This window comes from Panulirus ornatus, chromosome 18 (assembly GCF_036320965.1).
Source record: "Panulirus ornatus isolate Po-2019 chromosome 18, ASM3632096v1, whole genome shotgun sequence".
NCBI classification, from domain to species: domain Eukaryota; kingdom Metazoa; phylum Arthropoda; class Malacostraca; order Decapoda; family Palinuridae; genus Panulirus; species Panulirus ornatus.
In genome coordinates, this window is record NC_092241.1 from 2,220,795 (window position 1) to 2,238,294 (window position 17,500).

General features: G+C 40.8%; 1 protein-coding gene across 1 annotated transcript in view; it reads right to left on the reverse strand.

The window, feature by feature from the left end:
• Positions 1-17,500, reverse strand: part of LOC139755180 (UNC93-like protein) — a 60,457-nt gene that overhangs the window by 357 nt on the left and 42,600 nt on the right. Inside the window, exons 4-8 of the mRNA XM_071673351.1 lie at positions 17,165-17,408; positions 16,198-16,321; positions 15,385-15,604; positions 10,904-11,066; positions 18-223 (exon numbers count right to left, since the gene is read on the reverse strand). Coding sequence (XP_071529452.1) covers positions 18-223; positions 10,904-11,066; positions 15,385-15,604; positions 16,198-16,321; positions 17,165-17,408 — 957 coding nt within the window. The remainder of the gene's footprint in view (positions 1-17; positions 224-10,903; positions 11,067-15,384; positions 15,605-16,197; positions 16,322-17,164; positions 17,409-17,500) is intronic.

Below are 17,500 nucleotides of genomic sequence, written 5' to 3' on the forward strand. Positions count from 1 at the left end.
AGATGATCCAATGGAACAGGTTCTGGTAGCTGATCCAGTAGAACAGGTTCTGGTAGCTGATCCAATGGAACAGGTTGATGATGGCACCCATAGTGAAGATGGGCACACGGCCCACCAGCTTGACCAGTGGACTGAAGCTGACGGAGCAGATTGCGTCGCACACACCGTAGCAGATCATGACGTAACCCACCATGTGGACGCCCAGCCCACACGACACGTACGCCTGCAAGAGGGACGCCGTCACCACCCCATTACATGGAGTTTATATTGCTGCGGGACATATGTTCACTTGTGCCCCAGTTCATTGAGGTTAACAATCTGCATCATCTTACACACAGTCTTGTCCTGACATACAGAGCCAGTTCAAGGCAACCTTGCGTGAGATTAGTCGTAAAAGAAGATCAGTTTTGTCAGATATAACTATTATAAATTAGGAATTCTAAATCTGATCCACGACAGACGCCATCAGACAAAATTTCCCTTTCATAATATTCATAGTCTCAGTATCATCATCACTGTTGCTGTCGTGTTTCCTCATTCGCTGCAGATGTATATATCTAAGACTCTCATCGATTTCCCTTCTGTTTACAGATATGCAAACGTTACATAGGAAGCCAGTCTTTTAAGCTATGGCATGAAGGCCAAAAACAGACTTGTGTGGCAAGAACAGCAAGATATAGAAGGGAATCAGACACTGTTTGAAATGAATCTGAGACGTTTCCTCAATTATCATCATCTTAGTTGAAAACAAACAAAAGAATCTTATGAATTTACAGCCTCCAACAGAGCTATTGTGTGTTTTGGTGCGTAATTAAGTGATTGGGACACATATGACAACAACATACAGGAAACCTGCCTGTGTACACATCTGACCTTTGCGAGAACATCAGGTCACGAACGACATTTCACTGAATTGTGAATAAGTTCATATGGCAAATCAGCTATCCCTGTAGGTTAAGCCTGGAAATAGAATTGCTACCCCCCTGATTCAGCGATGTAGCGCCAAGAAAAACAGACAAACAAGGCCACATTTGTTCACACACAGTCTCTAGTTGTCGTGTGTAACGCATCGAAATCACATCCAGACCCCACGAACGTTTTCATGGTTTAACCAAGACGCTTCACACTCCCTGGTTCAGTCCATTGACAGTACGTCCACCCCGGTACACCACATTGTTCTAATTCACTCTATTCCATGTGCACCTCTCACCCTCCTATATATTCAGGACCCAATCGCTCAAAATCTTTTTCACTCCATCCTTCCACCTCCGATTTGGTCTCCCGCTTCTTGTTCCCTTCACCTCTGAAATATATATCCTTTGTCAATTTTTCCCCACTCATTCTCTCCATACGCCCACACCATTTCAACGCACCCAATTCTGCTTTCTCAACCACATTCTTTATATTTCCACACATATCTCATACCTTTTAATAACATACTCGATCAAACCACCTCACACAACATATTGTCCTCAAACATTTCATTTCCAACACATCCACCCTCCTCCGCACAAACATGCCTTGCAACCATAGAACAGTGTTCGAACTACTATTCCTTCAAACACCCAATTTTGCTCTCTGAGATAACGTTCTATCGCACGCATTCTACATCGCTATCAGAACCTTCGTCTCCTCCCGTACCCTGTGATACTTCTGCTTCCATGGTTCTATCCGCTACCAAGTCCACTCCCAGATATCTAAAACACTTCACTTCCTCCAATTTTTCTCCATCCAAACTAACATCACAATTAACTTGTCCATCATCATTGTGGAACCTAGTAACCTTCCTCTTATTCATATTTACTCTTAACTTTCTCCTTTCACACACTTTTCTAAATTAAGTCACCAACTTCAGCAGTTTCTCACATAAATCGGCCACCAGAGCTGTATCATCGGCGAACAACAACTGACTCACTTCCCAAGCCCTCTAATCCCAACAGACTGCATATTCGTCCCTATCTCCAAAACTCTTGCATTTACATCCTTAAGCACCCCATCAATAACAAATTCAACACACACCCCTGCCTCAAACCGACATTCATTGGCATCCAATCACTCTACTCTATTCCTACTCGTACGCATGCCTTACATCCTTGGTAAAAACTTTTCATTGCTTCTAGCAACATAGCGCCAACACTATATATTCATAAAACCTTTCACAAAGCATCTCTATCAACCGTATCATTCCCCTTCTCCAGATTCATGAATACTATATATATATATATATATATATATATATATATATATATATATATATATATATATATATATATATATATATATATATATATATATATATATATATATATATTTATTTTGCTTTGTCGCTGTCTCCCGCGTTTGCGAGGTAGCGCAAGGAAACAGACGAAAGAAATGGCCCAACCCAGCCCCATACACAATGTACATACTCACACGCCCACACACGCAAATATACATACCTATACATCTCAATGAACACATATATATACACACACAGACACATACATATATACCCATGCACACAATTCACACTGCCTGCCCCTATTCATTCCCATCGCCACCTCGCCACACATGGAATACCATCCCCCTCCCCCCTCATATGTGCGAGGTAGCACTAGGAAAAGACAACAAAGGCCCCATTCGTTCACACTCAGTCTCCAGCTGTCACGCAATAATGCCCGAAACCACAGCTCCATTTCCGCATCCAGGCCCCACACAACTTTCCATGGTTTACCCCAGACGCTTCACATGCCCTGATTCAATCCACTGACATTCACTGAGAACCAATCACTTTTCTCTCTTCCTACTCGTACACATGCCACACATCCTCGATAAAAACTTTTCACTGCTTCTAACAACTTGCCTCCCACACCATAATCTCTCAATGCCTTCCACAGAACATTTCTGTCAACTCTATCATATGCCTCCTCCAGATCCATAAATGCTACATGCAAATCCATCTGTTTTTCTAAATATTTCTCACATGGTTGTTTAATTTGTTTATGGATGGGGTTGTTAGGGAGGTAAATGCAAGAGTTTTGGAAAGAGGGGCAAGTATGAAGTCTGTTGGGGATGAGAGAGCTTGGGAAGTGAGTCAGTTGTTGTTCGCTCATGATACAGCGCTGGTGGCTGATTCATGTGAGAAACTGCAGAAGCTGGTGACTGAGTTTGGAAAAGTGTGTGGAAGAAGAAAGTTAAGAGTAAATGTGAATAAGAGCAAGGTTATTAGGTACAGTAGGGTTGAGGGTCAAGTCAATTGGGAGGTGAGTTTGAATGGAGAAAAACTGGAGGAAGTGAAGTGTTTTAGATATCTGGGAGTGGATCTGGCAGCGGATGGAACCATGGAAGCGGAAGTGGATCATAGGGTGGGGGAGGGGGCGAAAATCCTGGGGGCCTTGAAGAATGTGTGGAAGTCGAGAACATTATCTCGGAAAGAAAAAATGGGTATGTTTGAAGGAATAGTGGTTCCAACAATGTTGTATGGTTGCGAGGCGTGGGCTATGGATAGAGTTGTGCGCAGGAGGATGGATGTGCTGGAAATGAGATGTTTGAGGACAATGTGTGGTGTGAGGTGGTTTGATCGAGTGAGTAACGTAAGGGTAAGAGAGATGTGTGGAAATAAAAAGAGCGTGGTTGAGAGAGCAGAAGAGGGTGTTTTGAAGTGGTTTGGGCACATGGAGAGGATGAGTGAGGAAAGATTGACCAAGAGGATATATGTGTCGGAGGTGGAGGGAACTAGGAGAAGAGGGAGACCAAATTGGAGGTGGAAAGATGGAGTGAAAAAGATTTTGTGTGATCGGGGCCTGAACATGCAGGAGGGTGAAAGGAGGGCAAGGAATAGAGTGAATTGGAGCGATGTGGTATACCGGGTTTGACGTGCTGTCAGTGGATTGAAGCAAGGCATGTGAAGCGTCTGGGGTAAACCATGGAAAGCTGTGTAGGTATGTATATTTGCGTGTGTGGACGTATGTATATACATGTGTATGGGGGCGGGGGGGTTGGGCCATTTCTTTCGTCTGTTTCCTTGCGCTACCTCGCAAACGCGGGAGACAGCGACAAAGTATAATAAAGAATATGATAATTCTCACATTTTCTTTAAAGCAAACACCTGATCCACACATCCTATACCACTTGTGAAACCACACTGCTCCTCTCCAGTGTGATGCTTTGTACATGCCTTGACCTGCTCAATCAATACCCTCCCATAAAATTTCCCAGGAATTTTAATAAACTTATACCTCTGTAATTTGAACACTCACCTTTATCCCCTTTGCCTTTGTACAATGGCATATGAATGCATTCCGTCAATTCTCAGGCACTTCGGCATGAACCACGCATACATTGAATAACCTTACCAACCGGTCAACAATACAGTCACCCCCTTTTTTAATAAATTCCACAGCAATACCATCCAAACCTGCTGCCTTACAGGCTTTCATATTCCGCAAAGCTTTCAATGATTTGTTTACCAAATCATTTTCTGTGACCCCTCACATTCGCACACCACCTCGACCAAAACAACCTGTATCTGCCACTCTATCATCAAGTACATTCTACAAACCTTCATAATATTCGGTCCATCTCCCTTTCACTTCACCACTATTTGTTATTACCTCCCCATTTGCCCCCTTCAACGATGATCCCATTTGTTCTCTTATCTTACGCACTTTATTTACCTCCTTCCAAAACATCTTTTTATTCTCCCGAAATCTTAATGATACTCTCTCATCCCAACTCTCATTTGCCCGCTTTTTCACCACTTGCACCTTTCTCTTGACCTCTTGCTTCTTTTTTTTTATACATCTCCCAATCATTTGCGCTATTTCCCTGCAAAAATCGTCCAAATACCTCTCTCTTCTCTTTCACTAACAATCTTACTTCTTCATCCCACCACTCACTACCCTTTCAAATCTGCCCACCTCCCACCTTCCTCATGCCACAGGTATCTTTTGCGCAAGCCATCACTACTTCACAAAATGCATCCCATTCCTCCCTCACTCCCACACTCCTGGTACTTCCTCACACAAGTCTCCTTTCCAAGCTCACTTACATGAGGTGCAAGTGTTTTGGGAGCAGCTAAGTACTTAAGTGTGTTAGCAGCTTTGATGCACGAGACCGGGTTATAGTGATGGGTGATTTGAATGCAAAGGTGAGTAATGTGGCAGTTAAGGGTATAATTGGTGTCCATGGGGTGTTCAGTGCTGTAAATGGAAATGGTGAAGATCTTGTAGATTTGTGTCTTGAAAAAGGACTAGTGATTAGGAATACCTGGTTTAAAAAGAGAGATATACATAAGTATACGTATGTAAGTAGGAGAGATGGCCAGAGAGCGTTATTGGATTACTTGTTAATTGATAGGCGCTTGAAAGAGAGACTTTTGGATGATATTGTGCTGAGAAGGGCAACTAAAGGGATGTCTGATCATTATCTTGTGGAGGCGAAGGGTGTCTAAACGTTTGTGGATGTAAGCAAGATGAGAAAAAAGGAGAGATAGGTAGTATGTTTGAGGAAATAAACCTTGATGTTATACCTCTGAGTGAAAGGAAGCTCAAAGGTAAAGGAGAAGAGTGGTTTGGGAATGTTTTGGGAGTAAAATCAGGAGTTGGTGAGAGGACAAGAGCAAGGGAAGGAGTAGCACTACTGAAACAGGCTTGGTGGGAGTATGTGACAGAGTGTAAGAAAGTAAACTCTAGACTGATATGGGTAAAACTGAAAGTGGATGGTGCATATGCACCTGGGTATGAGAAGAAAGATCATGAGAGGCAAGTGTTTTGGGAGCAGCTGAGTGATTGTGCTTGTAATTTTGATGCACGAGACCGGGTTATAGTGATGGGTGATTTGAATGCAAAGGTGAGTAATGTGGCAGTTGAGGGAATATTTGGTGTACATGGGGTGTTCAGTGTTGTAAATGGAAATGGTTAAGAGCTTCTAGATTTGTGTGCTGATTGGGAATACCTGGTTTAAAAAGAGAGATATACATAAGTATATGTATGTAAGTAGGAGAGATGGCCAGAGGGCGTTATTAGATTATGTGTTAATTGACAGGCACGCGAAAGAGAGACTTTTGGATGTTAATGTGCTTAGAGGTGCAACTAGAGTGATGTCTCATCATTATTTTGTGGAGGCGAAGGTGAAGATTTCTAGAGGTTTACAGAAAAGAAGAGAGAATGTTGGTGTGAAGATAGTGGTGAGAGTAAGTGCGCTTGGGAATAGGCTTGTGTGAGGAAGTACCAGGAGAGACTGAGTACAGAATGGAAAAAGGTGAGAGCAAAGGACGTAAGGGGAGTAGGGGAAGAATGGGATGTATTTAGGGAATGAGTGATGGCTTGCGCAAAAGATGCTTGTGGCATGAATAGTGTGGGAGGTGGGCAGATTAGAAAGGGGAGTGAGTGGTAGGATGAAGAAGAAAGAATATTATGAAAGAGAAGAGAGAGGCATTTGGACGAGTTTTGCAGGGAAATAGTACAAATGACTGAGAGATGTATAAAAGAAAGAGGCAGGAGGTCAAGAGAAAGGTGCAAGAGGTGAAAAAGAGGGTAAATGAGAGTTGGGGTGAGAGAGTATCATTAAATCTTAGGTAGGATAAAGAGATGTTTTGGAAGGAGGTAAGTAAAGTGCGTAAGACAAGAGAATAAATGGGAACATCGGTGAAGGGGGCTAATAGGGACGTGATAACAAGTAGAGGTGATGTTAGAAGTAGATAGAGTATTTTGTAGGTTTGTTGAATGCGTTAGATGATAGAGTGGCAGGTATAGGGTATTTTGGTCGAGGTGGTGTGCGAAGTGACAGGGTTAGAGAGAATGATTTGTTAAAACAGAGAAGAGGTAGTAAAAGCTTTGCAGATGAAAGCTGGCAAGGCAGCGGGTTTGGATGGCATTGCATGTGAATTTATTAAAAAAAAGGGGGTGACTGTGTTGTTGACTGGTTGGTAAGGATATCTAATGTATGCCTGAGGATTGGCGGAATGCATGCATAGTGCCATTGTACAAAGCCAAGGGGGATAAAGTTGAGTGTTCAAAATACAGAGGTATAAGTTTGTTGAGTATTCCTGGGAAATTATATTGGGAGGTAAGCTCAAATCGAGAAAAATTAGGGGAAGTGAAGTGATTTAGATATCTGGGAATGGACTTGGTAGTGAAAGGATCCATGGAAGCGAAAGTGAGTCACTGGGTGGGGTAGGGGGTGAAGGCTCTGGGAGCGTTAAAGAATGTGTGGAAGGCGAGAACGTTATTTCGGAGAGCAAAAATGGGTATGGGAGAAGCGGGAGACCAAACTGGAGGTAAAAGGATGAAATGAAAAAGATTTTGAGAGATCGAGGCCTGAACATAGAAGAGGGTGAAAGGCGTGCAAGGAATAGTGTGAATTGGAACGATGTGGTATACCTGGGTCGACGTGCTGTCAGTGGATTGAACCAGGGCATGTGAAGCATTTGGGGTATACCATGGAAATTTTGTGGGGCCTGGATGTGGAAAGGGAGCTGTGGTTTCGGTGCATTACACATGACATGTAGAGACTGAATGTGAACAAATGTGGCCTTTTTTGTCTGTTCCTGGCGCTACCTCGCTGGAGGAGGGGGATGCTATTCTATATGTGGCGGGGTGGCGACGAGAATGAATGAAGGCAGCAAGTATGAATATGTACGTGTTAATATGTATATGTCTGTGTATATACATGTGTGTGTATACGTTGAAATGTATATGTATGTATATGTGCGTGTGTGGGCGTTATGTATATTGCTGTGATTATGGGTGGGTTGGGCCATTCCTCGTCAGTTTCCTTGCGCTACCTCGCTAACGCGGGAGATGGCGATTACGTATAATAATTGAATATATATACATGAATATTTTGCGTATAAACGCGCACTTTCGTAGAACACAATACCTTCCTTCCTTGCGTAACAAACAATATGAGTCGAAACTGCGAGAATTAAACTTGTTCTCCCTGAGTAAGAGACGCCTTCGGCGCAAATTGATAGAATGTTTTTGTATACTTAAAGGATTGAACGACGTCGTTATTGAAAATGTCTTTACAGTAGCGCCAGCGTTACCAACGAGAGGTAATGGACTAAGGTCACCGAGTTAATCTGCACTGTACAAAATGTTTCTGTACAGACGTCATTACTGATGCGTAAGCTCCAAGACAATGTTGTTCAGAGCAACATCCTTAACTTCATCGAAATCAGGCTCGATCATCACTTGTCACTCTCCAGTATTGAATAATCTATTAAATCAGTCATCATAACGCAGTGATATATCATCCCACAGTTTGAACCACTATTGCTTTTTCTCTGGCCATGTTGTGGTAACATACTAACATTGATTAACCCATGTCACCTGCTTTGAAAGAGTAAGTAAGAATTATTGTATCATTGTACATCATCAGGAATAATATAGGCATGGTGAGTCGAGAGGCTGGAGGTCAAGTTTATCCTTACTATTGTCTTTGCAAGAAAAAGGGAAGGGATTCATGTGGTTGGTTTTGGAATGCATGAAATAGTCATGTTCATTCTACCTCGTGACTCTTCTATAAAATTTTCCTATAGTAATGTCAGTCCTACAAGGTATCTTTTTCTGCCGGTTTTCCGTCCGGCGTGTTAATTTGCTATCCTTTTCTTCTACTGCTTTGAAGGGGATTGCATTTTGAAAGTGATGTTCAGGCCAGACCACCTCGCTTGGACCTTTGGTCTGAGTGTTCTGTGTATCTTTGTCTATGTCTATATCTAACTGATGATACACCAGTGACCTATAAAGGGTAACGACAACATCCCTGAACTTAAATTCGATTGATCTTCCTATAAATCTACGTATTTTGTTTCTCCCTTTTAACTGGTTCTGTAACCTGTTTACTTGGCTTTAGATCGTAAGATTTTATTACACTCAAATCTTTTTCCTCATTTACCTTGTGTAGCTCTAGAGAATTTATACCGTAACTTTCTTTTCATTTTGCATTTATCAGTAACAACATTCATTTGCCATCTGTGATCCCAGTCCATCTGTTTGTCTATGTGCGTTTTAAGGCGCATTTGCTTAATTTCAGTTGTAGATTTATTTCCCAACTTACCTCAGGAACGTCTAGGAGTTTCTGCATCATAGAATGCTGCGCATTATCAGTATCATTAATATACCAGAGAAGGAGAAGCAATCCCATGAATGACCCTTGTGGCACAGCACTTGTTTTCGTTTAACTTTTCTGAGACTCGACCATTAATCCCAATTCTGTGTTTATGGGCAGTTAACCTGTTACCTGACCATCGAAGTAAAACCCCAACCACGCGATGTTACTTTGGTTAATAACTTTTGATGTGGGACATTTTCCGATGTCTTTTGTGATAATCTAGATAAATGACATCACCTGTTTTACATTCATTATACATCTTGATTATATCATGAAATAAACCGTGCAAATTCGTCAGACACGAACGGTTTTCTCGAAATCCACGCTGAGAATCATTTCTAAGTCGTGGTCCTCTAGATGGTTTATGATCTTTTCCCAAATGAGGTTTTCCATAAGTTTACCAACTACAGACGTTAAGGTAAACGCTCGATAATTTCCGATATTTTAATTTGGATGTTACATTAGCATGCCTCCATAGCAATGGGACTATGAAAATAGCAGTCAAGTGTTTAACTATCTCATTTTTAGTCTCTTGCATTGTCCTCTGATAATACGTATCTTGGTCTGCTGTTTCGATCACTTTCATTCCATTTACTTCTGATAGTATATCTTCAACTATTATATTAACGTGGTGCAAAAGGTTTCCCAGTTTTAGCAATGGAAGTGCATTCAGGAGAGGGGCTTTATCTTTATTTGTAAATTCAAAAGCGAAAAAATCATAAAAATCTTTGCTATGTCTTCGTTGTCTTGAACCAAGTCACCATTTTCAGTTACTAATGGACCAATTGACTGGATATTGTCTCTCTTGCATCTACCAAATCCGCGTAAGTTTCTGGGATACATTTTGTTATCTTCAGCATATAATCTTCATACTGACCATACTTTGATGTACAGGCCTCTTAGTCTTGTTAATCAGAATTCCATAATTTACTGTCATGTTGGTTATTGGTCGCTTTGAAATTCTTATGTGCTACTTTCTTAAATAACAAATACTTCTTTGTGTCATTTTGGCTCCGCACTTGAAAAATGCAACTTACTACGCGTTGATACATACATACAAACAAATACAAGGTCCTTCCACTGCTTTCAAAGACGATATTATCCCAAATTTGTTGTCAAGATAATTGCGAAGATCTTTAGAATTTTTAGATCTAAACTATTGTTATTTTCATCAACTTTTTTCGCAACTGTCATGCGGACAAGCAATACAGTGTTGATAGTTAACTCAAAGTAATTTGCCTGTGATCACTTTCATTAAACTTCTATCAAACTTCATAATTATTAAGATCTTCATTTGTTTACAAGAAAATTGATAATATCGAACTTAAGTATGTTTCTTAGCTAATTGTAATAGGGGACTATCAAGCAGATTTAAGTCAAGTATACGCCTCGATCTACTGGTAAGATGGCTGTAAGATAGTCTCACACTTAGATAATAGCATGTTGAAATCCCCTATCATGATGTACCGTTTTCCTTGCTAATTCCTGTTACCTGATCATAAAGTCTTTCGTCTACCAGAGAATAATGGGTATTGCAGAGAGCTTCAAGATTCTGCTTTGTCGTAAACTAGTGATAGTTTATGTGAATGATGCAATACCATGTTTGAACTTATTTAGTATGTATGCATGCATAGAAGGATTAGCAAGAAGACATTACATTCCAAATACATTACCTTTATACTCGATGTCTAGACACAGAATTTTTCCTTAGAGCTAGTTGCAGTCTACACGAGTCAAGAGAGTACTTCACAATACAGAGAACTAATTTAGACCGGAGCTTAACCAGTATATGAGTTCGGTAGGTACTCACGGCGGTGTAGTCGGCACCGAGGAAGGCTTGTTCCACGCCTGACCACATAGTGAGTGGGATGATGAGCAGCTGGTATGGGTGGCGCATGTGGTTGAATGTGGCCACCAGCAGCTCCCAGCCGCTCTTGCCCGAGGAAGAGCCAACGCGTTCCTCCTCACCGAATCTGAAAGATCCTTCTACTTCATCTCTGGTTGGGTTTTGTTATATTCTACTTTTATATCATATATATATATATATATATATATATATATATATATATATATATATATATATATATATATATATATATATATATATATATATATATATATATTCTTTTTTTTTTCTTTTCTTTTAAACTATTCGCCATTTCCCGCGTTAGCGAGGTAGCATTAAGAACAGAGGACTGGGCCTTTTTTGGAATATCCTCACCTGACCCCTCTGCTCCTTCTTTGGAAAAAAAAAAATATATATATATATATATATATATGTATATGTATGTATATATATATATATATATATATATATATATATATATATATATATATATATATATATATATATATATATATATATATATATATATATATATATATATATATATATATATAAAGTTAAGAGTAAATGTGAATAAGAGCAAGGTTATTAGGTACAGTAGGGTTGAGGGTCAAGTCAATTGGGAGGTAAGTTTGAATGGAGAAAAACTGGAGGAAGTAAAGTGTTTTAGATATCTGGGAGTGGATCTGGCAGCGGATGTAACCATGGAAGCGGAAGTGGATCATAGGGTGGGGGAGAAGGCGAAAGTCCTGGGAGCCTTGAAGAATGTGTGGAAGTCGAGAACATTATCTCGGAAAGCAAAAATGGGTATGTTTGAAGGAATAGTGGTTCCAACAATGTTGTATGGTTACGAGGCGTGGGCTATGGATAGAGTTGTGCGCAGGAGAATGGATGTGCTGGAAATGAGATGTTTGAGGACAATGTGTGGTGTGAGGTGGTTTGATCGAGTAAGTAACGTAAGGGTAAGAGAGATGTGTGGAAATAAAAAGAGCGTGGTGAGAGAGCAGAAGAGGGTGTTTTGAAATGGTTTGGGCACATGGAGAGAATGAGTGAGGAAAGATTGACCAAGAGGATGTATGCGTCGGAGGTGGAGGGAACGAGGAGAAGTGGGAGACCAAATTGGAGATGGAAAGATGGAGTGAAAAAGATTTTGTGTGATCGGGGCCTGAACATGCAGGAGGGTGAAAGGAGGGCAAGGAATAGAGTGAATTGGATCGATGTGGTATACCGTGGTTGACGTGCTGTCAGTGGATTGAATCAGGGCATGTGAAGCGTCTGGGGTAAACCATGGAAAGCTGTGTAGGTATGTATATTTGCGTGTGTGGACGTATGTATATACATGTGTATGGGGTGGGTTGGGCCATTTCTTTCGTCTGTTTCCTTGCGCTACCTCGCAAACGCGGGAGACAGCGACAAAGAAAAAAAAAATATATATATATATATATATATATATATATCCCTGGGATAGGGGAGAAAGAATACTTCCCACGTATTCCCTGCGTGTCGTAGAAGGCGACTAAAAGGGGAGGGAGCGGGGGGCTGGAAATCCTCCCCTCTCGTTTTTTTTTTTTTTATTTTTCCAAAAGAAGGAACAGAGAATTGGGCCAGGTGAGGGTATTCCCTCAAAGGCCCAGTCCTCTGTTCTTAACGCTACCTCGCTAATGCGGGAAATGGCGAATAGTTTGAAAGAAAAAGAAAGAAAAGATATATATATATATATATATATATATATATATATATATATATATATATATATATATATATATATATATATATATATATATATATGTGTGTGTGTGTGTGTGTGTGTGTGTGTGTGTGTGTGTGTGTGTGTTTTCTGTTGAGGGGAAAAAGAAATCTACTTCCATATTCCTTGTGTGTCGTAGAACGAGACTAAAGAGGGCAGGAGCTGAGGGATGGAAACCCTCCATTTCTTGCATTTCAATTTCTAAAAGAAGAAACAGAAGGGGTCAAGCGGGGAGTGTTCATCTCTCTCGAAGGCTTAGATTGGGATGCTTGAATGTGTCTGGATCTAACCAAGATGAGAAGAAAGGAGAGATAGGTAGTATGTTTGAGGAAAGAAACCTTGACGTTCTGGCTCTGAGTGAAACTAAGCTCAAGGGTATTGGGTAAGAATGGTTTGGAATTGTCTTTGGAATAGAATCAGGGGGTGGTGAAAGAACAAGAGCTAAGGAAGGGATAGAACTACTCCTGAAGCATGGCGAGACATGCTTTATCATCGGTGTTTATGCACCTGGTCAGTGTTATGAATGATAATGGTTAAGAGTTTGTGGAGCAGTGTGTTGAAAAAAGGCTAGCGATTGAGAATACCATGTTTAAAAAAGATACATACACAAAAGAATACATATGTGAGTAGGAGAGATGGTCAAAGGGCATTATCAGATTACGCATTAGTTGATAGACGTATAAAAGAGAACCTTTTGAATGTAAGTATGCTGAGAGGAACACCTGCTAGGATGTCTGATCACTATCTTTTGGAGGCGAGGGCGAAGATATGCAAAGGTTTTCGAAAAAGAGGAGAAAATGTTGGGAAGATGAGAGTGGTAAGAGGAAGTGAGCTTGGAAAGGAGACATGTGTGAAAAACACTAGAAGTGATTGAGTGTATAAGGGCAAAAAGTGGAAGGAAATGAAGTGAGGAGATTGGGTGAGGAATGGGAGTTATTTTGAAAGGCAGTTATGGCATATGTAAGAGATACATGTAGCACGCGGAAGGTGGGAGGTGGGCAGATTAAAAAGGGTAGTGAGTGGTGGAATGAAGAAGTAAAGTTGCTAATGAAAGAGAAAAGAGCGGCGTTTGGGTGGTGCTTACAAGGAAGGAGTGCAAGTGCTTGGGGAGATGTATAAGATAAATTGGCAGGAGTTCAAGAGGATGGTGCAGGCCTTGAACAAATAAGAGTTGAGGTGAGAGAGTATCATTGAATTTTATGGAGAATAAAAAGATGTTTTGGAAGGAGATGAATACTGTGCAAAAAGCAAGAGAACAAATGGGGACAACGGTGAAGAGAGTAAAAGAGGAAATGATAACAGGTGACGATGGAGTGAGATGATGGAGAGAGTATCATGAAGGATTGTTAAATGTATTTGGTGATGGAATGGGAGAAGTAGATGTTTAGGTCGGGTGGTATGCGAAGTGAGAGTCAATGAGAGTAGTTTGGTGAGAGAACAGTTGATGAAAACCCTGCGGAATATGAAATCTGGCAAGGCGGCGGGATTGGATGGTACTGCAGTTTGATTCATTAGAAAGGGATGACTTGGTTGGTATGGCTATTCAAAGTATATGTGAATCAAGGTAAAGTACCTTAGGATTGGTGGAATGCATGTATAGTACCAAATAAAAAGGCAAAGGGGATAAAGCTGATTGTTCAAACTACAGAGACATAAGTTTATCGAGTATTCTTTGGAAACCGTTTGGGAGGGTATTGATTGAGAGCGTAAAGACATATAAAGGGCATCAAACTCGGAAGGAGCAGTGTGGTTTCAGAAGTGATAAAGATATGTGGATTTACTTAAAGAATATGAGTGAGAAATATATAGAGAAACAGTGGTTTGTATATGGCATTCATGGATCTGGAGAAAGCATATGATAGAGTTAATAGAGATATTTTGTGGAAGGTTTTTAGAGTACATGATGTGGGAAGTAAGCTGCTACAATCAATCAAAAGTTTTTATCAAGGATCTAAGGTCGGTCTATGGCAGGGATGAGTAAGTCACCATAGTTTTACATTTGTTTTCGATGAATGATAAGGGAGATAAATGCAAGGGTTTTGGATACGGATGCGTGTGTGTGTGTGTGTGTGTGTGTGTGTGTGTGTGTGTGTGTGTGTGTGTGTGTGTATACGCTTTTATACATATTCGCCATTTCCTGCGTTTCCAAAGTAACGTCAAGAACAGATAACTAAACCTTTGAGATAAAAACTGCAGGGGAGGATTTCCAAGCCAGAGGCCCCCATTCCTTTTAGTCGCCTTCTACGACACACAGGGAATAAGTGGGGAAGATTTCTTTCTTCCCAGTACTCAGGAAGTACATGGGAAATACATACAAAATACATGGGAAGTATTCTTTTCCTGTCCTTATACTATATGCTATCACGTTAAAAACTATGACCATTGTATTGACTGGAGTAATGCCATCTCAGTACCACAAGAAATATCATTGAATCTTTTATTATTGAATACACAATAAATTGTAAGCTTGTGGTAGTGAAGGCCTATACAAATTGGATAGCGTTATTGTTGATAAGATTTGTAAACACTTCCCCTTCCTATTCACATAAGTTTATGATCCGCTCGTTGTCTGTCTTGGACAGTCACTTGTTTACCAAATGGCGTCCTAGCTACGTCTCTTCGTTGTATGTCAAGTGACTTATATTTCGTGAGATCTGTACCATTTTCTCCGTGCCTTTCTATGTGGTATTGTAGGTACCTGGTGAGAGGGTCGACGAGAAAGGCGATGATGACGGAGGAGAGGATGGCACACACCAGGTAGATAGAGGCCATGGTGTAGATCTTGGACATGGGCGGCTTGGCCAGGTTGGTGATGTTGGTGTCGCTGGTAGCGTGGGTGTGAGGGCAGAAGTTGACGCCGCAGGACATCAGAGCCTCCTCGTCCGGGTCCTCGTCCGTCACCACTCCTTGAGACAGGACTGGCGCGGGAAAGGAGGCAAAGATAAAAATAATAGATGACCATTGATTTGCTGGAGAATATGCAAGGACAAAAAAATTTAGATGACCATTGACATGCGGGAGAATATGCAAGGACGAAAAATTTGATGACTTGCCCTCAAAATCTTTCTCTATTGAAGGAGATATTCTTAGAAGTTTATAGTCTGAACTCAGAACAAATAACCCTGAGTCCATATCACAAAATATCTAATTTTGACCGTAATGAAAAAGGAAATCTGGCTCAAACTACAATCAATGCATCAACAAAGGTGAATGTGATAGTAACACAGCCAATGTAGGGTTTGATACTTGGATGTAATTACTTATCTCTCTCTTCTAAGTCAGTTAACATTAATGAAACATTAATGAACCGAAAAGAAAAATATGATGTTGCTGTGTATCTTTTCCTACAGGAAATTATTCCAAGTCCAATTATGAAGAAAACAGGTCAGAGTCACTTTTACTTTGGTCCCTTTCATTGTTGCATATGTCCTTTTTCAACTGGTAATTGGCTATACTGCTAATTGCATCATTAAGAAGATCTCTGAAATACAGCTACTGCTTCGTGCCTCACCTGAGGAGGAGATGAGGTTGCCCCATACTTGCGTTGACTGGAAGAAGAGGAAGAAGATGCCAAAGAAGCGTACAATGACCACCTCAGTGCTCTCTCCTACGATGTCCGCGTACTTGCTGCCCACCTGCGCCAAAATACATATATTTCATCAAGGTCGTACTTGTGTGTGTACAGACACGGTCTTAGAGATAAGACTATGAACAGAACTACGTCAGTAAAGGATACTTTTTGAGTAATCTTGTGAATGCTCATTACATTTTCCTTTTATGAGAATGCCAGTGTGATGAAGAGCATCCTATCTATTGGGTAACGTTCCGAGGCAAACACGTTACATCATCAGAGTCGAGAGCATAACGAAAAAATTTCGACTAACACCATTACCATAAATCTTATGATGAAATCAAAAGATTGAATATATATCTTATCTATTTTTTTCTTTTGATTAATGTTCTTACAAATCAAATCATTTTAGATTATCTTGTTTTTAAGTCTTTAGACGAACTGCAGATGATTCAATTTTGGAAGAAATAAAAACTTATCTTTATTACACATATCTAGGTACTATTTCACTATTTTCATAGCCATCTAAACCAATATGTTTACTGTACCTGTATTAGCTGGGAATTTCGATTATTTTCTAAGCCAGTCTAAGCCAGGTACCTATTTTATCGACCAGCCCCTGAGGGAGGATGAACAGCTCGGTTGACTGTGAACCGGTTGTTGCGATTAGGATTCGAACCTTTGCTGGCTCGACCTCGAGCAGCCTATGAATGCGTGATTGTCAGCAACGCTAATCGATACACGTCCACGGAGGTCCATATAGTTCATAACAAGCCATATTACCATCCTTCACGATACAGATAAAAACATCTTGCAGTGTGAGCTTATTTTGCAGGTCAGGCATGTAAACTTATCGAGATCATACAGTAGTAAATAACCTAAGGCAAGAACTTTGGTGATGGCGGACCTGCGTCAGGTAAGTACACTTGGCCGACCACATGGGCGCCGCTCCTAACCCCAAGATGATAGAGGTGGGCACCAGCGTCCACACCCGCGGGTAGAACTGCGCTGCGATGTACGTGGAGTAGCAGAGCATAGAGAAGCACAGTGTCCACTTCGCCTTGAACTTCTTAATCATCCAGGTCGGCACAAAGGCACAGGACACCACTAGTGCCGTGTATAACGTGGACAGCGCCGCCGTGCCTTCCACCCTAGGGAGAGGAAGAGAAAGATGAGGTCGAGTTTTAAAATAAGAAATTAGATCATAATGATGAGCAGTACAGAGGAACGTGTGTTGCTATCT